At 42.5% G+C, this 22,586-nt stretch overlaps 1 protein-coding gene across 1 annotated transcript in view; it reads right to left on the bottom strand.

Annotated features, from left to right (window-relative positions):
* VWDE (von Willebrand factor D and EGF domains) overlaps positions 1 to 22,586 on the bottom strand; it is a 157,427-nt gene that overhangs the window by 113,897 nt on the left and 20,944 nt on the right. Inside the window, exons 2-3 of the mRNA XM_056518916.1 lie at positions 7,708 to 7,892; positions 3,792 to 4,023 (exon numbers count right to left, since the gene is read on the bottom strand). Of these exons, the coding sequence (XP_056374891.1) occupies positions 3,792 to 4,023; positions 7,708 to 7,892 (417 nt within the window). The remainder of the gene's footprint in view (positions 1 to 3,791; positions 4,024 to 7,707; positions 7,893 to 22,586) is intronic.

The raw sequence follows: 22,586 nt of genomic DNA, 5'->3' as shown, positions 1-22,586 counted from the left end.
CCATGCTCCATACAAACCAAGAACTGAACAGAGATCCGCACTTCATATCCTTGTTGGTTCCAGGCTCCATCTTTTTCATGCAAGCCAAGTAAACTTTGGACCTTAAAGGGGTACTCCCGTGGAAAACTTTTTTTTTTTATCAACTGGCACCAGAAAGTTAAACAGATTTGTAAATAACTTCTATTAAAAAATCTTAATCCTTCCAGTATTTTTTAGGTTCTGTATACTACAGAGGAAATGCTTTTCTTTCTGGATTTCTCTTCTGTCACCACCACAGTGCTCTCTGCTGTCCATTTTAGGAACTGTCCAGAGCAGGAGAAAATCCCCATAGCAAACATATGCTGCTTTGGACAGTTCCTAAAATGGACAGCAGAGGTCAGCAGAGAGCAATGTGGTCGTGACAGAAGAGAAATCGAAAAAGAAAAACATTTCCTCCGTAGTATACAGCCCCTAAAAAGTACTGGAAGGATTAAGATTTTTAAATAGAAGTAATTTACAAATCTGTTTTAACTTTCTGGCACCAGTTGATTTAAAAAAAAAAAAAACACAATGTTTTCCACGGAGTACCCCTTTAACAAAGCTTTGCATTGTTCATTATTGAGATAGAAATGATGCATCTTGGGAGCGTTCTTAAGAAGGTACTCTGGTGGAAAACAAAAAGTTTTCTAATCAACTGGCGCCAGAAAGTTATGCAGATTTGTAAATTACTTCTATGTAAAAATCTTAATCCTTCCAGTACTTATCAGCTCCTGTATGCTCCAGAGGAAGTTGTGTAGTTCTTTTCAGTCTTACCCCAGAAGTTCTCTCTGCTGACACCTCTGTCCGTGTCAGGAACTTTCCAAAGTAGGATAAGTTTGCTATGGGGATTTTCTCCTGCTCTGGACAGTTCCTGACATGGACAGAGGTGTCAGCAGAGAGCACTGTGGGCAGACAGACAAGAACATAATCAGGGAAAGAGGGACCAGTGAATGGAGGATTAATTCCACATACTATTTACAATTGGTCACTAGAATCCTATTTTACCACCCACTTTATAAATAAAACATAACTTTTATTGCCTGAAAAAATGATTAAAATTGTCTACCGCGCAGTTCTCATTGTGCCTCTATTGTTGTCATGAAGCAGCTTTGCTGCAATTGTGAATATTATTGAGTGGTATGGCTGCAGTCCATACCTGAAATCCTTTTAGGAGAACTGTGGCAGAGTATGAAAATCTGAAGAGGCGTACACCCGTCCGACGTTTCGCCACAGCAATGGCTTTGTCAAGAACTTTAGGGCAATGGCTAAGAAGCCATACCACTCAATAATATTCACAATTGCAGCAAAAATGCTTCATGACAACAATAGAGGCACAATGAGAACTGCACGGTAGACAATTTTAATCCTTTTTTCAGGCAATAAAAGTTATGTTTTAATTATAAAGTGGATGGTAAAATAGGATTCTAGTGGTCACCCTAGTGACCAATTGTAGACAGAAAAGAACAACACAACTTCCTGTGGAGCATACAGCAGCTTATAAGTACTGGAAGGATTAAGATTTTTGCATAGAAGTAATTTCCTGGCACCAGTTGATTTAAAAAAAAAAAAAATTCCATCGGAGTACCCCTTTAACTCAAATCATCATTGACCTCCCATGGTGATTCATGAGTACAATACTATGAGTTTTTCTTCTCCAAAGAACATTGCCATGAGGCTCCTGACGTTGTCAGATACAAATTTACATATAATGAACCCTACACAACTATGAGGGAATCTATTCAGGGTCACGAAGAGTGGATCTTTAATGGCAGGGTTGAGAAAGAAGACGCAGACGTCCAACCTAACCATATCGGGGTACTCCGGTGGAAAACATTTTTTTTTAAATTTTTATAAACTGGTGCCAGAAAGTTAAACAGATTTGTAAATGACTTCTATTTAAAAATCTTTACCCTTCCAGTACTTTTTAGCAGCTGTATACTACAGAGAAAATTATAATTTTTTTTAATTTCTTTTTTGTCTTGTCCACAGTGCTCTCTGCTGACACCTGATGCCCGTATCAGGAACTGTCCAGAGCAAGAGAAAATCCCCATAGCAAACCTATGCTGCACTGGACAGTTCCTGACACGGACAGAGGTGTCAGCGGAGAGCACTGTGGACAAGATAAAAAATAAATTCAAAAAGAAAAGAATTTCCTCCGTAGCATACAGCTGCTAATAAGTACTGGAAGGGTATAGATTGTTTAATAGAAGTCATTTACAAATCTGTTTAACTTTCTGGCACCAGTTGATAAAAAAAATAACAATAACCACCATACACTTTTTAGCTCTTCTTCTCTGTACCATAGTAAGTTATGACTAGTGTTGGGCGCGAATATTCGCATTTCAAATTTTTATGGCGAATATCCCAAATTCGCGAATATTGCGAATATATTCGCTATATATTCGAAATTGCAAATAGCTGCTTTTTTCCCCGCATATGCGCATCTGCGCATATTCGCAAATGCGCATATTCGCATATGTGAATATTCGAATATTCCTTCTTTTCACTTGTGGGCCAATTAGAATGATGCAAAGACACTTGTCAGAGGTTATCAACAACATCCCTAGAAATCAATAGTAAAGTTGCCCCCCCCCCCCCCTCACTGTTTTCTTCCTCGAATACGCGCATATGCAAATATGCAAATTTAACGAATACGCGAAATTCGCGAATATAGGACGAATATTCATCTATATATTCGAGAATTCGAATATGGGCAATGCCGCTCATCACTAGTTATGACATTACAGGCAGGGGTCAAGTCCTGTAGGAACGTGTGGGAACTGAGTTCCTGCATTTTTTCCACACCAGGAACACCATTCCTATTAGCAGGACTAGCTCTTGAGTGGCAATCATGGGTGAGTTCCTTCACTTTTTTTTTTTCCAGGACTTGACCATTGATTACAGGTGATATAGACTTTATACAGTGATCATTCAACTTACAATGGCCTCAACATACAATAGTTTCAACATACAATGGTCTTTTCTGGACCATTGTAACTTGAAACCAGACTCAACATACAATGTTGCGGACAGTCCAGATCTGTGAGACATGTCAGAACTGGAGGAACTGACCAATCAGAATGGGCATTTTACTGGTAAATCACCTGTATTACTGAAGTGCATGCACTGACTGGCTGTCTGGTAGCGCCCCCTACAGTACAGGGAGGTATTACATGTTCTGTACTCTTTACCTGTATTACTGAAGTGCATGCACTGACTGGCTGTCTGGTAGCGCCCCTACAGTACAGGGAGGTATTACATGTTCTGTACTCTTTACCTGTATTACTGAAGTGCATGCACTGACTGGCTGTCTGGTAGCACCCCCTACAGTACAGGGAGGTATTACATATTCTGTACTCTTTATCTGTATTACTGAAGTGCATGCACTGACTGGCTGTCTGGTAGCGCCCCTACAGTACAGGGAGGCTGTCCGGAAACACTAACATAGACAGTGATTACAGCTTCCAGCAGATCTTTATTACTTTTATATATAAGGATTTGCTTTATCTGTATTAGTTATCTACTTATTTTTCTTTAATCCTCACTTTTTCCTATCTTCGGATGACATTTTGGTGCCTTCAGAACCAATTATCAGGTTTCCATAGAGTTCTGGTCTCAACATACAATGGTTTCAACATACAATGGTCGTCCCGGAACCAATTAATATTGTAACTTGAGGGTCCACTGTACTCACACTAACCACATCTCCAGGGCCAATGATACATCTACTTTGTAACGCTTAGGTTGTCCCAACCATCAGTAGAATGACTTACCTTCTGCACAGTAGCCCATACACCCTTGGGTAGGCTGCAACAAATATACAAAAAAGTCCCCACAATTTCTGACAGTCACCGGGATGCGGAAAAGGCAACAATCCTTGGTGCTGCTGAAGAAGAACTGCCACGTGGCACAAGCGGTGAGCTGCTTCACCTCCCCCGGGGCCGGCAGAGATTCTGACTCCCTTAGGGACAACCAAACCGGAGCCTGTGTCCCACAGTGATTCATCTGCCGAGGAAAACACAAGAGAGGAGTGAGCGCTATGGACCTATTCAATGTACTAAATACAGTACATCATTATTACGTTTGTCCGAGAGCAGTGGTCTCCAACCTGCGGACCTCCAGATGTTGCAAAACTACAACTCCCAGCATGCCCGGACAGCCGTTGGCTGTCCGGCATGCTGGGAGTTGTAGTTTTGCAACATCTGGAGGTCCGTAGGTTGGAGACCACTGTCCTAGAGTTTTCTGCAATGTCTATTGGCACATCAAGATATTCGGCATTGGTCACTGCCGCCTATAAGTTTGAAGGTTTTATTCTATACACTTTTTTATGACAGTCCTATTATCCAAATTTTGATCATCCAATTTTGACTATCCTCTGTGGTCTCCCGGTACCGTATTGCATACCGTACCTAGTGTGGTGGTGCCCAAAGTCCGAGTAACTACGCTCAGGTAGGGTCCCCCAGGTGGGACAGCCCCTAGTCGCCTCTTCTCTACTCTAATTCTACAATGTTGATACATGAATATACAGTGACCCCCCGACCTACGATGGCCCCGACATATGATGAAATCGACATACAATGCTTTTTTATGCCGGGGCCATCGCATTAAGTGCTATCTGGCAGCGCAAAATGCTTAAGCTGCTGCCGGATAGCAGCTTAATGTTCCCCGTGTGGTGCGGTAAGTATTACTTACCCCTCCACGATGCTCCGGGGTGCCCTCCGGGTCCAGCGCTGGTCTTCCGGTGTCTTCTCGTCCCTCTCCGATGACGTGAATACGCTGCTGTGCACGTCATCCAATAGGAATGGCGTACGCAGCGGCGTAATGATGTCGCTACGCAGGCCCAGTAAGGCCTTGCGGAAGAAAGCAGAGGACCGGAGAAGACAGCAGAGGACCGGAGAAGACAGCGGAGGACCGGAGAAGACAGCAGAGGACCGGAGAAGACAGCAGAGGACCGGAGAAGACAGCAGAGGACCGTAGAAGACAGCAGAGGACCGGAGAAGACAGAGGAGGACCGGAGAAGACAGCGGAGGACCGGAGAAGACAGCGGAGGACCGGAGAAGACAGCGGAGGACCGGAGAAGACAGCGGAGAGCCCAGCGGAGGCCCGAGGACACCATCTTGAGCGGCGGGGACAGGTGAGTAGAGCTTCCTATACTTTACATTGCACGAATCCCTCAACATACGATGGATTCGACAAACGATGGCTCGTTTGGAACGAATTACCATCGTATGTTGAGGGACCACTGTATTTGGTAATAATGTATAGTACTTACCTTGTTTAGCATCGCAGGACCTTTGGTCATGTGACCATGTTAATATCCTCTATGGTATGTTGGAGGACCTTTGGAGGTCCTTGGGTCACATGTTACCCATAATCCTTTGTAATGGTGATTGACACAAGTATTGGACCAATAAGTACTAGTCCAGCCCCTGCCCATATAAGGGAGCTGTAGCCAATTATCGCTCTCTTGGGTTGCTGCTCTCGTGGATGCCGGACTAGCAGGACGGATCTGCGCAACTTGCAAAGACAAGCTAGGCCTGAAAACCTACCGGCCTCAGCGGAACTAAGCCTTGATTTCATAACTATCCCCCCCCCCCCCCCCTTGACTACTGGACCACAATTAAATCCCCTAAATCCAGTGGAACAGCGCATATTATCCTAAAGACTCTAAATTGCTAAAGTCCCAACATTTGTCAATCTCCAAAGAAAGCTTTCATGTATAGCAACTGTTCCGGTTACGAAGCTGTTTCAGCAAACTCTCCAGTTGTGGACATTCCATTATTATCTACCTCCCTATCGCTCTTGGGAAGGGTGGCGGAAGGACAAGCATTACTGAGGAGCCCTCAACCTGGCGTCACGAATAGCAAGGGTTAACAAGCAACCTTTAGTCACCGCACAGCTACATCCCATATACCCTACTCCCCCAGGCTATCACACATCTTTCTGGACCCATTAGAGAACCCACCAAAGTGGTTGTCTACTGCCAAGACCCCTAATAATGGAAGAAAGGCGCCATTCTGTTATAAAACGGACCTCTATCATACCAGCTGCCATCTATTTACTTCAACTTCAGCAGCTCATAAGTACTGAAAGGATTAAGATTTTTTAATAGAAGTAATTTACAAATCTGTTTAACTTTCTGGAGCCCGATGATATATATAAAGAAAAGTTTTTTCCTGGATAACCCCTTTAAAGGGGTACTCCACTGCTCAGCATTTGGAACAAAATGTTCCGAATGCTTAGAGTCGATGCCGGGAGCTTGTGATGTCATAGCCCCGCCCCTCATGATCTCATGCCCCGCCCCCTCAATGCAAGTCTATGGGAGGTCGTCATCTCAACTGGCTCAAGAAAGTTAAACAGATTTGTAAATTACTTCTATAAAATTTTTTTTAATCCTTTCAGTACTTATGAGCTGCTGAAGTTGAGTTGTTCTTTTCTGTCTAAGTGCTCTCTGATGACACGTGTCTCGGGAACTGCACAGAGTAGAAGCAAATCCCCATAGCAAACCTCTTCTACTCTGTGCAGTTCCCGAGACAAGCAGAGATGTCAGCAGAGAGCACTGTTGCCAGACAGAAAAGAACAACTCAACTTCAGCAGCTGATAATTATTGAAAGGGTTAAGATTTTTTTTAATAGGAGTAATTTACAAATCTGTTTAACTTTCTGGAGCCAGTTTATATATATATATATATATATATATATATATATATATATATATATATATATAAAAAGGAGGTATTTAGGAGCAGTATTATAGGAGCAGTATTATAGTAGTTATATTCTTGTATATAGGAGGCAGTATTATAGTAGTTACATTCTTGTATATAGGGGCAGTATTATAGTAGTTATATTCTTGTATATAGGAGCAGTTTTATAGTAGTTACATTCTTGTACAGTATATAGGAGCAGTATTATAGTAGTTATATTCTTGTATATAGGAGGCAGTATTATAGTAGTTATATTTTTGTATAGAGGAGGCAGTATTATAGTAGTTATATTCTTGTATATGGGAGCAGCATTATAGTAGTTATATTCTTGTATATAGGAGCAGTATTATAGTAGTTATATTCCTGTATATAGGAGGCAGTATTATAGTAGTTATATTCTTGTATATAGGAGCAGTATTATAGCAGTTATATTCTTGTATATATGAGCAGTATTATAGTAGTTATATTCTTGTATATAGGAGCAGTATTATAGTAGTTATATTCTTGTATATAGGAGCAGTATTATAGTAGTTATATTCTTGTATATAGGAGCAGTATTATAGTAGTTGTATTCTTGTATATAGGGACAGTATTATAGTAGTTATATTCTTGTACAGAGGAGGCAGTATTATTACAGTAGTTATATTCTTGTATATAGGAGCAGTATTATAGTAGTTATATTCTTGTATATAGGAGGCAGTATTATAGTAGTTATATTCTTGTATATGAGAGCAGTATTATAGTATGTATATTCTTGTATATAGTAGCAGTATTATAGTAGTTATATTCTTGTATAGAGGAGCATTATTATAGTAGTTATATTCTTGTATAGAGGAGCATTATTATAGTAGTTATATTCTTGTATAGAGGAGCAGTATTATAGTAGTTATATCCTTACATTTGCAGTATTTAAGAGGCTTAGATAGTTTTTCATCTTTGGGTAAACTGTACCTATGTGTAATGAAGATTGGCAATACTAATACCTCCACGCACTTGATTGGCATCTCAGCAGGCTTATCGAAGATCATTAATCTGTACCATCCAGATGTGAGAGAGTGGTCACATATCAGGTCATGAATTGCAGATTGCTGGAGCCTCGAGGAATCAAAGGCCACACTTCTGTAGGGGTTCTGAAGGATCTTATGGCCGGTGGGTGAACACTCTGGAGCTGCAGGGACATATGGACCATTGTTATATAGGCTGGAATATTTATCATTACAAAAATAAGAAAACAAAGCAAACTTGGTTTTGTTACGATAAAGAGACACTTAACACTGATTTGGTTGCTAGGCAATAACCAAATTATCTTTAGCACTAAAAAATAAACACATATAGCAGAATTGGCAAGATAAAATGACAATGAGATTTAACATAAGGCTATAAGGCTCTACATCCTCTTTTCATATTGCCTTGTCTATATGATTAATAAATCCACCCTAACAGATTCTGGATCATATAGTCACTCTACATTACCACCTACTACACTGTTAGCGCCAACTAAATGACCATTAAAGTCATTTAGTTGGAATTTTCTTGGAATATAATTTTTTTTAGTATCTGTGTGGGCTGTAGGTACTACCAGAGGGGCACTTTATTTTCTTCTTTTTTTTTTGTAAGTGAGATGTTGACTTTTGGTATTTGGGTGGCTTTGAGTAAAGATAATACATTGAGCAGCATGGCTGCATCGATGTGCAAATTTTCTTTTTTTTTTTTTTTTTAGATGATTTAGGTGTTTCTTCCTGAATGTTGGGTACAGATGAAAGACCTTTGGGGCAGAAGTTGACTTATCTGATATTTTTAGGCTGAGCAATCGACTTTCTGTGTAAGAAAGTCTGTACTGAGCAGTTTTAAATTTTTATGATTGTGGCCAGAAAGTTCATTTCCATTCATGAAAAGTTCAATGTGAGTTTTGTGATGTTATGAAATTCATTAAATTATTCATGGAACTTTATAAGTACTTTTTCAGCATCAGTCGAGATGATTAGGATGTCGTCTATGTAGCGGAAGCAGGCCAAGCATTTGATGGAGCAGGACATTAGAAATTTCCATTATTGCCATGAAAAGGTTGGCATATTGTCATAACATTTTACTGCCCATGGCAGTCCCAGTGTATTGTACATCACTTTTTTATTGTGCCAAAAGAGAAATAATTATGCGTAATATAGTGACTTATAGCACCGACTCCCATTAACCTCAAGATTCTAAAGTGGCTAGGATGGCACCATTGGGGACAGGACCTGTGGCTGACAGGTTGCTTAACAGGACAGTATTATTCTAGAGATGGCTAGTTTTATTTTTTATGGTTTGAGGACAACCTCCAGGCATCCTGAGATGTTTCCAGTGAAAGTTTCCTGCCTAAGGGAATGGCCTGCCTGGATATCTAGTTTGAAGACTATTAAAATCCTGGGGTTCTAAGGCATGGAGTCTAAAGTTTTGTAGACTCTGCAGTTAGACCTCTGATGACCTTTTTTATCCTGAATATATTTTTGAGCTGAGTCTTCAACCACCTCCCTGGCCACCTCTTCTTTATTTCTTAAATTATGAATAGTTTATTTCCTTTAGTGTAGTAGATTACACCATATGTCTAAAGAAGTCAATATATTTATCCAAAATGTTATCGTGGACAGATTTCTTCTTGTACCCCAGTCTAATTTTGTTTGACTGCTTTAAAATTCTGTCTCTTATTAGTCATGGAAGTACTCTTTCAATGTTAATTTCCTGAAACATTCTGCCGTGTCACTACAGAGTTCTCTTTTATCAAGCTCCATATTTGCTTGGTAGTGAAATTCTGGGTTATGACACATCTGATTTTACTTACTGTTTGGAGTTCTTCTTCATACTGAAAGACTTGGACATACTAACTTGACAGGTGCCTAAATAAATTTCAGTCAACATATATGGATTTTCTTTTTTTTATTGTTAATTCTCACAAATATGGAACTCAGTGTACTATCCAACAGAAAGGAATACTCCAGGAAATGAAGACTGAAAGAGTTCTTCCACAAGAAAGAGAAGACTAAACATTCAGGCGGCCAAACACAAGTAAGACTGGGGAATGAAGGAATCTGACTGAACACCTGCACCTGGCCCCAATACCCTTTGGACTCATTCATTAACTATTTCTGATACTGTCTGTGCTATAGTGTACAGTACTCTAAAATAATAGAAAAAAAGAAAGAAACATTTCCCATCAGTATGCAGGAAAGTATAGCCATTTACACCTTAAAGGGGTACTCCGTCCCTAGACATCTTATCCCCTATCCAAAGGATAAGGGATAAGATGTCTCCCCACGATCTCCGCTACAGCACCCCAGACATCCGGTGCTGGATGACTGGTGATGCAGGGCGGAGGCTCATGACATTATGGACAATCCCACCTCGTGACGTCATGGCCACGCCCCCTCAAAGCAAGTCTATGGGAGGGGGCATGACATCACGAGTGGGGTGTGGCTGTGACATCACAAGCCTCCGGCGCTGCACCTTACTCTGTAAAGGAATGTCTGGTGCAGCAGGAAGATTGTGGGGGTCCTAAGCGGCGGGACCCCTGCGATCAGACATCTTATCCCCTATCCTTTGCATAGGGGATAAGATGTCTAGGGGCGGAGTACCCCTTTAAAAAAAAGTTACCAGAAGCCTTAAGGTGAAGATGATGATGATATAGTTCTCATGTATCCATCAGACTACGCACAGCACAACACAATATTTCACCATACTGGATGGAAACCTGAAGAGTCATCAGTGGTCAGTCCACGATCGGAACCCCAAAATACATATACTTGACAATCCGGGGAGGCAAATCATCTCAGGCATGGAGACTCTTAATAAACAAAATTTTAGAATAGGTAGAGGGTTTCCTCAAATTATCAATAAGTAGTACAACTAGCTATCTCTAGGACACCACTGACCCACTGAACAGTGTATCAACCATACAGTAGATCTCATTATCTTTGGTGCCATCCTAGTAACCATGAATATGAGTCTTTGTAATCGAACATCTCAGGTGAGAATGGATAGACTGCCTTTCAGGTGTATCGGCAGGTTAATAGCATCGCTTCTAAGTCTGTGCTTCAACTCAGTAAGCTTTTCCTGAAGTATAATTATTTCCCTTCTGACAAAATCACATATCTTTAATAGTCATGGGGAAGAACATTGAACTTTAATTTGCCACTCCTAAGTAGATACATAGTAATAATGTTAGTATTGTTGAAAAAAAAGACATATTCATGGTGAAATTGAAAGGTGGCTTTTCAACATTGTCCTCCATCCAAACCTTGGCTTACTCCTGCTACATAGACGACGTCCTAATCATCCAGACTCACTATAAACAATAACTTATTAAATAAGATTCAACATATTCATCCTACCATGTGCCTAACATTGAGCAATTACATATTCAGAAAAAAAAACATTTAACACAGCTGAAAACAAATATCCGTATACCAAAAACTTATTGATCAACCTACATGCCTACAAGAAGATAAAAGTGTCATAATCTACAGCCAGTTCCAATGGATATGATCACATCTGTTCCAACCCCACAGACAGGGTTCAACACTAAGCCATCTTAAAAGGACATTTCTGCAGCAGAACCATGCTACACATGAACAACGGAATCTGTCCCAAGGATTATTTATACCATGTTAACATTTTGTGAAAATAAATATCTCACACCATGTATCTGTCAAGTAACCAAATGGTGTTTCAAGTTTGTAAAATATATAGAAAAATATGCATATAAGTGTAAATTTTAACCAGGAGAAGAAGTAGTTATTTTTTATTATCATGCCTAGCTTGGTACAGCACCTTTGTTTTGATGCTGCCAGGGCTTACTGTGGGTAGTTGAAATGAAGGAAAGGACAGGCGTCCTGCACTCCCCGCATAAACCTGTTCACTCGTCTCCCATCTTGGGTCGTTCCTCCGGGGGGATCCTCAAGACAGCGTGGGGTGCTCAGAGCCGACTGCCGGCGGTTTCACACAATGCGATTCGTCCGGCCTCGAGGCGAGGCCGGACGAAGCGCATTCATTGCGTGAAACCGCCGGCAGTCGCCTCTGAGCGCCCCACGCTGTCTTGAAGATCCCCCTGGAGGAGCGACCCGAGATGGGAGCCGAGTGACCAGGTTTATGCGGTGAGTGCAGGACGCCGGTCCTTTTCTTCATTTTATCTATTGATGACTTCTGTTTCAATTGTCCTAGCACCGCCGTTTATGGTTTGTACTGGTCTCCTGCCTAGTGTGAGTATATCCATCTCGTGGTGATAAAGGGTTAAAGGTATCGGTGCCACTTTTTTGTTCTCCTGTTTGGATTTTGTTCTTACTGTGGGTAGAATTACCTTTGAAAGAACTACAGCCTTCATTATTCTTCTTCCTTCTCAAGAAAATTGGGTGAAATTTATCAAGGTGCTTCATGGTAAGATTCTATTTGCTGTTCAAATCAACCAATCAAAGCTCAGCTTTTATTTTACCAGTGCAATATGAGAAACGTAGGCTGAGCTGTGACTGGTTGCTGAGGGCAACAAAGATAATTTTACTACAGGACAGCTGATACATCTCTTGTTATCTCAATTTACAGCTGCCTGCTGTTATTTATGTGATTACTCGCTGTTTTCAGACAAAGCTCTGTTGTTTTATTGCTCACTGCTGCCCAGCATGTAAAACATGATCTCTCCAGATATAGGGAGGATGAGGGAGAGTCAGTTAGCAGTGGAGATTAAAGGGGTACTTCGCTGCTCAGCGTTTGGAGCAAACTGTTCCGAACGCTGGAGCCGGCGCCGGGAGCTTGTGACGTAATAGCCCCACCCTGGGGCGGGGCTATGGCGTCATAAGCTCCCGGCACTGGCTCCAGCGTTCTGAACAGTTTGTTCCAAAGGCTGAGCAGCGGAGTACCCCTTTAAAGATGCATGTGATGTGTGGCGTATGGTACTATAGGAATGGTGGAAACAGAGGATAACTACATGTCCACAACCTAATAGTGTTATCTGCGCTCAAAGGGGGCAGATCATGTGACTGGGGCAAGTGCCAACTTGTGTCTGTTGCATGAGGGCAAAACTATGCCTGCATGGTATATTAAAAAGGCAGGTCATGTCAGGAGACTGCATAAGGGTTTCCTCCTAACATTCTCAAGCCCTCTGGCAGGGAGCACATGGTAGGTGTTCACACTGGTGTGGTTCTCTGTGGCGGCCATTGTTTCTGTGATGCTTTGTCTGTGCGGTGGTGCAGCCCAAAGCCAGGGGCTTGGTCGAGCAACAGTGGGGTTGCCTGGCCACTGGGTCATTCCCCCGGTGGGCATGGTGTCTTGGAGGCAGTGGTCGCCGCCAGGCGCTATGCCAGTGTTAGGTTAGGGACCCACTCTGACTAGGGAGCCTTGACGTGGTAAGTGGGCTTGTACTTTTTGATTAAAATGTATAATAACAACCTGTTAGTTTTTAAATTATGCTGAGAAGCAAGTAGATCAAATTACAAATGGTGGATGTGCAGCTGTGTTTCAATATTTGTGTTATACATAAAGGCTGCTCATGTAGCTGCTATAGGGCTCTTATAGGGCTGCACCAGCGTTCAGATTTTTTTTTTCCAAATGCCTGGAGTGGAGCGGCGGGGTCGTGACGCCACGGCCACACCCCTTGTGACATCACGCCACACCTCCTCTATGCAAGTCTCCTCTGCCATGCCCCCTCCAATAGACTTGAATTGAGGGGGCGGACGTGGCGTCACGAGTGGCGTGGCTACGATGTCACAATCCCAGCATTCAAAACGAACATCGGGTGCTGCACAGAGATTGTGGGGGTTCCAGCGGCGGGACCCCCACGATCAGACATCTTATCCCCTATCCTTTGGGTAGGGGATAAGACGTTTAGGGTCGGAGTACCCCTTTTGAAAGAGAGGGGTTTTGCCCAGGTTGTTGGTATTGGATGGCAACAACTTACAGGACTCCCTAATTCAAAGGAACGCATTGTTAACAAGCAAAAGTGGCGGAAAATGACCCAAGGCCATTGAAACTCATGACCCTTCTTCTCTGAGTAGAAAACCAGTCACCATTTTAATCTTTGTTGTGGAGCAGCAATGAACGTGAGTGAAGCTTCTTATGGCATCTCCTTGCTCTGGCTGGTAGACGGGGTCCTACATGCAGGCACCACTACCATTTCCTCAACATGACATATGGAAATAAGGAAAGGGCTTGTTAAAATAGGGCAGTCTCTATTTCTATTACATCTTCTGTACATTGTGAACCACTTGTAGCCTCCTACTCCACTTCCTTTCTCAGGACACACTCATGATGGAAATTATCAAAGCAAATCGATTAACCTATACATTGAGCAGGAGGAAACCGGAGAGCCTGGAGGAAACCCACAACAACACGGGAAGAACATGCTAAACACATGCAGATGCTTCCCTTTAAGGCAGCCATTACTCTACCTCAGTTATCATCCAGTTCACTATCTGGGGTCGACTGCAAGAATTTTTGTTACTTTTTCAAACTCTTTGATAAAATCCATAACTAGAAACACATGGGAGAGACATCTGGACCGGGGTCGCCATCCAGTATATGAAGTTATTTACACAGAGTATAAAGTCACCTTGCAGAATAACAATGGCAGATAACGCTGCATCTGGTATCAATAATCTGTCTACAAACTGGAAATTGTTCCCATAATATCCGTGTAGCATCGTGCGGAGTAAATACAGCAGGAATGTTGACATCTCTAGAGCCTCATGTACTGTACGCGAAGAAGCTTGGTGGAAAATATTGAGGCAAAGTCTCGGATTCTGAGAATACTTCTACTGTGCGAGGAGTCCCCAATCCTGTCTGATCGAGAACAAGAACATCCAGTGATGTTAAGACCCTTCGGGAGTTGGGAAACTGCTAAATTTATATCCTCATATATGCCCAAAGATCAGTTCAGAGCCTCCGACTTTTATCATACACATTGGCCCTCATTTACTAAAGGCTTCCCGACAGTTTTTATCGGTTTGTGCACCAAAATTTCTGTCGCAGCAAGCGTGCGACCAAATGTGCGCCCAAAGTTTACACCACAAAACGGACAGTTTTGCAAACACTCAGAGTATTTTTTTTAAACCGAGAAAATGGGCATGGTTCTTGTTAAAAGAGGGGTGGTCCAGACAAAATGCTAAAAACACTCCGATTAAGTTGGAAAACACTCTGTAAATTGTGTGAATTGTGTTTGCTGAAAAACCGACAGCCAAGAGGATGTGCAAAAACTACCAAAAGTTAGTGATTTTGGAAAAGGCACAGCTTAAATGGGCACTGTCAGATACAAAAACTTTTGATATGTTGTAAACCAATTGGTTTTGTAATTGCTTTGATTAGAACATTTTCAGTATTTCATACAACTGCCCCCCCTGCCTGCTTGGACACATACTAGTCCTGCTGTGTCCATGCATCATCACCTATGTCATGGACACACTTCCTTGATTGACAGCTGTGAGCGCAGGGCTCAGAGCTGGAAGAAAAATCCTCCCACTGTCAGCTTGTGTCCCACTACTGTCAGTGAGGACAAGCTGGGAGTTGTAGTTTTGCTAATGCTAGGGGAGATGTGAGCAGACAGCATACTGAGGGAGGGGGCGGAGACCTGCACAGTGAGGCCACGCCCCCTCCCTTTGAGAGGAATTCAGACTTGTGAGCTAAATTAAAAGTGTAATAAAAAATAAATAAAGGTGATAGACACATACAAATAGATGTATATGGTCAGGATTAGGTACTGAGTGATATATAAAAAAAATGTAGTTGGATCTGACGGGTACGCTTTAACGTGGTGGGGAGCGCTTAAACTATTCTCCTTTTTTTTTATTCTTTTACAGTTCTACACAAGGATTTTGAGAATATGCAATGCATTTTAAACTTTAAAATATGCCTTTAATTGTATTTTTTTTATTTTTTTGTTGTTTTTAAACTCCTATATTAGATGGTCAAAGTCCATTAAATTCTTTTAGTTCTATTTTGTTGTTTAACTCCCGTTAAATCTTGCTTGTTTGGTTTGGCACATGCTATTGATGATTTGTATTCTATATCCATGTTTTTTTTTTCTTTTAGCTCAGAGTATTTGCGACACATTTTCCCGTGCGACACAAAAAAACCCGTGCGACAGTAAAAGAACCGACACATTAGTAAATCAGCTGCCAGAAAACGAGGAGTGAAATCTAAAACACTCCAGAAAGAACACTCAGATTTTAGTAAATCAGGGCCATTATGTAGAACTGTTATTTCAAACAACGGACAACATGACAGAACAAGAAGGTCCTCGTTGTCAGTCAGTGGAGTCCATTGGATACTGTTGATATCTGACGTACGACAGACCTGGCCATGGGTTGTGGTTTCCTCTATAAACTGTGTGAACATAGACTAATAGATCAGAGATAAGATTTCTCTACCTCTGCCCTGGTCTATTGTCAGATCACTATTACCCAAAAAAGGAGACAAATGTCATATAGGTACATATTGCAGAATGGCCGTAATTGTTTCTTTTTCCTAATTCGCCAATTTAGCCATAAAAAAAAAAAAGGTACACTATGTGGTCAGTCAGGTTTAATTTATGACACATACAGAATACTGACAGAGACACACGCCAAGAACCATAGCATCGGCAGCTGACACCAGGCTAAGAACCATATCATTGGCACTTAAAAGGGTACTCCACCCCTAGCCCCTAGACATCTTATCCCCTATCCATAGGATAGGGGATAAGATGTCAGATCGTGGGGTCCTGCCGCTGGGACCCCCGCGATCTCCCTGCTGCACCCGGCATTCATTTAGAGCATCGGGTGCAATGCCAGAGGCTTGAGACATCATGGCTGAGCCGCACTCGTGACATCACGGCCACGCCGTGTCCTGAGCCAAATTAGATAATACGTGCACGGAGAAAACAGACGCTGACTCTCTCATTGGCTCAAACAATTCTCTGCTTTATTGTATTCTGTACACACAAGATACATCCTTCTGTGTGGCGTAGCACATTGTGTAAGCATTCTAATTGGTTAGCAGACTACTTTACGAAAGCAATGCATCATATTTTCTGTGGTCACACAGGGCGTGATATAAGATGTAACCGCCATTTTAGAAGAATGATCTTCATTTTATATCTATTATCCATAATAATCCTCTATCCAAAGGATAGGGGATAAGTTATAGATAGCAGGGGTCCGAGCGCTGGGACCCCCGCAATCTCCTAAAAGTGGCCGTTCTGACCCCACACGGTACGCCGGCCAACACGCCCCCTTCATGTACCCCATAGAGATACATGGAGGGGAATGTTTGTCACGGCTTCCTGTGGGGGTCAGAACGTCCGCTTCCGGCAGACTGCTGGGCCCCATTTAGGAGATCTCGGGGTCCCAGCACTCGGACCCCCGCTATCTATAACTTATCCCCTACCCTATACAGTTATTTTTCACTGCACTACTCCTTTAAGCTGACAACAGCCAAAGAAAAAAAAAAAAAACACAGGTCACTGTTTTGGCAGTCTGACCTTGACCATCATTAATAATAGTTTAGGTATAATGCTAAATCTATAATCGACCAAACTTGTCATTTTAAAATTAATAACATGAAATATCATTAGTAACTTTCCACTTATGTGTATGGCCGCTTAAAGGGGTTGTCGAGCAAGAATGAAAATATCCCCTATATACAGGATAGGGGATTAATATCTGATAGCAGGGGATCTGATCTCTAGGACCCTGTGACCGCTGGAATGGGAGCCTGGCTCTCAGTAAGGAGCCCATGCACTAGACGGCATGCACTCCATTCATTTCTATGGGAGAGCTGAAGATGCCGTACTCGAGTTTCTTTACCACTCCATGACCAGCACTTGACACCAGGCTCAGAACTATATAACTGGCACCTGACATCAAACTAAGAACTTTATCACAGACACCTAATACCACACTGAGAAGTATATTGCCTCACACGAGACTTAGCACTATATCACCGGCACATGACAAGATAATAAGAACTACATCAACTGCACCTGAAACCAGACTGAAAACTAGATCACCAGCACCTGACAAAAATCTAAGACCTCTATCACCGGCATCTGACAAAAATCTAAGACCTCTATCACCGGCATCTGACAAAAATCTAAGACCTCTATCACCGGCATCTGACAAAAATCTAAGACATCTATCACGGCACCTGACACCAATCTAAGACCTCTATCACCGGCACCTGACACCAATCTAAGACCTCTATCATCGGCACCTGACACCAACCTAAGACCTATATAACCAGCACATGACACCAATCCAAGACCTCTATCACAGGCACCTGACACCAATCTAAGACCTCTATCACCGGCACCTGACACCAATCTAAGTCCTCTATCACCGGCACCTGACACCAACCTAAGACCTATATAACCAGCACATGACACCAATCCAAGACCTCTATCACAGGCACCTGACACCAATCTAAGACCTCTATCACCGGCACCTGACACCAATCTTAGACCTCTATCACAGGCACCTGACACCAATCTAAGACCTCTATCACCGACACCTGACACTAATCTAAGACCTCTATCACAGGCACCTGACACCAATCTAAGACACCAATCTAAGACCTCTATCACCGGCACCTGACACCAATCTAAGACCTCTATCACCGGCACATTACACCAATCTAAGACCTCTATCACCGGCACCTGACACCAATCTAAGACCTCTATCACCGGCACCTGACACCAATCTAAGACCTCTATCACCGACACCTGACACTAATCTAAGACCTCTATCACCGGCACCTGACACCAATCTAAGATCTCTATCACCGGCACCTGACACCAATCTAAGACCTCTCACCGACACCTGACACTAATCTAAGACCTCTATCACCGGCACCTGACACTAATCTAAGACCTCGATCACCGGCACCTGACACAAATCTAAGACCTCTATCACCGACACCTGACACTAATCTAAGACCTCTATCACCGGCACATGACACCAATCTAAGACCTCTATCACCGGCATCTGACACTAATCTAAGACCTTTATCACCGGCACCTGACACCAATCTAAGACTTCTATCACCGGCACCTGACACCAGGCAAACACCAGCACCAGAATACATTTATTTACAGTGTAAGGCCCAAGGCCTGATTATTAAAATCCTATATGTGTATTACAATTATAACTGTGTGTGATGTATTATCCAAGACATGGCTGAGAGGTCATTCAGACGGTGTGTATCCTTTTTGTCTATTGCATTTTATTGGGGGTCTGGCTGTTTGTTTACATCTCCTTTGAAGTCACAGGCTCTTTTGAAGCAGCAGGATGTAAGGGGCACTCTAGTGCCATCATATAATCACACAGATAAGGGGTCAGGAAGAGAGATGCCCCACCTGGTGGGATCAGAGGGGAGGGGGGGGAATGGAGTTTGAACTGTGTTCAAGGCTGTGCCACAAGCTGACAAGATCATCCTAAGAACAGCACTCTCGTGGACTGCTATATCATCATGCTGTAAGAACTTCATCTTTTGTTTTATGAACTTGCCTTGCACAACTCTTTTATACATTTTTGTAACTGTATGTCATTTGTTCCTGTATTTTTATATAGTCAGCACTGTGATACCTTTTATCAGATTAAATGTTTAATTAATCAGCTCTGGTCTTTGATCTCTAAATATATGAGCTCACCTTTCTGAAGGCAGCTCTGGTGGAAACACGTTTATCTAAGGGTTAATTTGGTGACTTGTTGGGACTAGTAGTGTATACCCAGAGGTAGGGTGTGATCGTGACATACAGGATTTGTTTTCTCCTAATAGAAATTGTTTATAAATTGCTAATAATTATAACATGTTTTTGATATTGGTATTTTACAGGTGCTCATGAATTGAGAGTCTGTACCTTCCCCACTGTAGTTAGGGTCAACTTCATTTCTGGTCTCCAATTTACTGACATGTTAAGCCTGGAATCCCCTTTTTGGGTCCCCTGCAGCAGATTGTAACAGCTGCTTCAACTTCTTTTCCCAATTTCATCAAAGTTGCACGCCTGTGAGCGCTACCGGGATATATTTACATCACTAATCCCACTCATAGATCAAGACTCTTCTGTAAATGGTGAATATCAACAAGCAATGGAAAGAAAATTCCCACATTAATACAAAGGCATTTGTGTACAAACACTGAGGCTGATGGGTAATTCCAGCTGCTGTGTCCTCGAGCCTCCAAGGAAGGACCAAGACTGGAAAATGTATAACTAAGAAAAGGAAATGATCTACATAACCATATACACTGGGCCTGTGTGGGTCTATATTATGGTGCCAATCTGTATGCTGCCATATGGTGCTTGTATGCAGCACTGTAATCTGTTCTACAGCATACAGTATTATGAAGAATACCACATTCTTTTATTCTCTCTATGAATTTATGACAAATTTGTATGAAATCGAAGCCATGAAAGCTGTATGCTCCACAGGAAGTTGTGTAGTTCTTTCCAGTCTGACCACAGTGCTCTCTGCTACCACCTTTGTCTGTTTGAGGAACTTTCTGAAGCAGGATATATTTACTAGATTTTCTCCTGCTCTGGACAGTTCCTGAAATGGAGGTGTCAGCAGAGAGCACTGTGGTCAGACAGAAAAGAACTACACAACTTTCTGTGGAGCATACAGCAGCTGATTTGTACTGGAAGACTAAGATTTTTAATGGAAGTAATTTACAAATCTGTTTAACTTTTTGGAGCCAGTTGATATGAAAAAAAAAATTGTTTTCCATTGCTAAATAAAGGTAATGGTAACTAACATCTGGTTTAGATACACCCTGCGCTAGCAGATTTTGTATGCCTTTTAGCACAACAATAAAGTGGCGTAAAGTATCATTGGTTGTCGGTAAATGCCTGCCAGTGGTAAAATGCGCACAGAGGTGATGCAATGGATTTGTCCAAGTGTTCCATAAATTCTCCTGTTTGAGAGTTGCAATAGGATTGGTGTCCCAAAATAGTGAGGTGAGATGAAATAGGTAAAAAAAATTCCCTTTTTGGGGGATTATTGGTGGTGTATGTGTAGACCTGGCTAGTAGTATTGGTGGCAAGGATGATGGTGGACTAATAAGATATGATATTAGTCAGCATAGATAAGGAGGTGATGGATTAGTGAGAGCAGTAGTAGTCAGCATACAGCAGGAGGTGATGGACTAGTGAAAGCTGAAGTAGTCAGCATACAGTAGAAGGCGGCCGACTGATGACTAGTGGTCAAAGTACTTCAGGAGGCGACCGATTGAAGACTAGTGGTCAAAGTACAGCAGGAGGTGGCCGACTTGCATTAGCCAGTGTACAGAAGGAGGTGATGGACTGATGTTACTAGTAGAAGTCAGAGTACAGCAGGGGGAGGGGGGTGGCAGTACTGTCTAATCAGGGGCATCTAGCACAGGAGGTTTGAATGCCTCACTGATTCATGCCTGATTCATTTAAAGGGTCACTCTCATTAAAACTAATTTTTGCTATTGCACTCCTTATGGTAAATGAAAAATATTTCTCATATATCTTGTTTAAAAAAATTAAGTTTTCTATGTTTTAATTGTGCTTAAAAAAGCTCAAGAGCACATTTCCCCCAACTCACACACAGACTTAGGACCAAAGTCCAAACACAGGAAGTGCCACCTGGAGTGCTGAGGGGGGGTCCAACCAACAGCATATGGCAGTTATGTGTGAGAGGAGCTATGATTGGATGAGGCTGGACCCCCCCCCCCCCCTCAGCACTCCAGGTGGCACTTCCTGTGTTTGGACTTTGGTCCAAAGTCTGTGTATGAGTTGGGGGAAAATGTGCTCTTGAGTTTTTTTAAGCACAAATAAAACATAGAAAACTTCATTTTTTTTTAAAACAAAGTATATTAGAAATATTTTTAATTTTTCGCTTAGGGGCCACTGCCTGCTGCGCTTATCACTCTCTCTGACGCTACATTGGAGGGTGGACAAGACAGAACACCCAGGGCAAACTGGGTAAATTCTGACAATGGTCTAATCTGGTGACCTAGAAGTCCCTGGGCTCATTGTATCTGTCACAGAAAGGGCAGTGAGATAGGCCTCAGCCTGGTTGGTTCAGGGGGTGGTGGTGTACAATCCTTTTCAGGACGATTTATGTCAGGGTGAAATACGGATGTAAAAACTTTGTAGTTTTGTAACAGCTGGAGGTCCACAGTTTGGAGACCACTGGTCTATGATCGCTGACATATCTAATGGCTAATTCGATTGGATCCCCCTTTGACAATTGACGCACTGCAGTAAAATCTGCTCTGCCCGTACACAGCTGACTCCAGCCATAGACACATCAGCGAATGGTCAAACCGATCAACCTAGTTCTTCATCATCGCATCTTGTTAGTCATCTGAATGGAATGTATCCTCCGAACACTAACACGAGTGACGCAGCCAACAAAACCCGGGACAGACAACCTGTAAACATACAAGCGCCAGTGCACAGATGTGTAATAGAAACACAGCCCCAAAACCGAATAATACTGCAGAACATTATACACACTGGAAAAAGCTTAAAGGGGTACTCCGGCCCTAGACATCTAATCCCCTCTCCAGCACGATCTTGGCTGCGACACCCCATACATCTGTTGCACGGAGTGAACTTCACTCCGTGCCGGATGACTGGCGATGTGAGGTGGAGGCTCGTGATGTCACGGCCATGCCCGCTTGTGAAGTCATGGACAAACCCCCTCAATGCAAGTCTATGGGAGGGGGCGTGACTGCTGCCACACCTCCTCCCATAGACTTTCATTGAGGGGGCATGGCCGTGATGTCACGAGCCTCCGGTGATGTACCCGATGCTCCAAACGAACTGATCTGTTTGCGACGATCTCGGCTGCAGCACCCCAGACATCCAGTGCACGGAGCCAACTTCGCCCCGTGCCGGATG

This window comes from Hyla sarda, chromosome 5, assembly GCF_029499605.1.
Source record: "Hyla sarda isolate aHylSar1 chromosome 5, aHylSar1.hap1, whole genome shotgun sequence".
Lineage (NCBI taxonomy): Eukaryota > Metazoa > Chordata > Amphibia > Anura > Hylidae > Hyla > Hyla sarda.
This window is presented reverse-complemented; position numbering and strand designations above follow the sequence as displayed.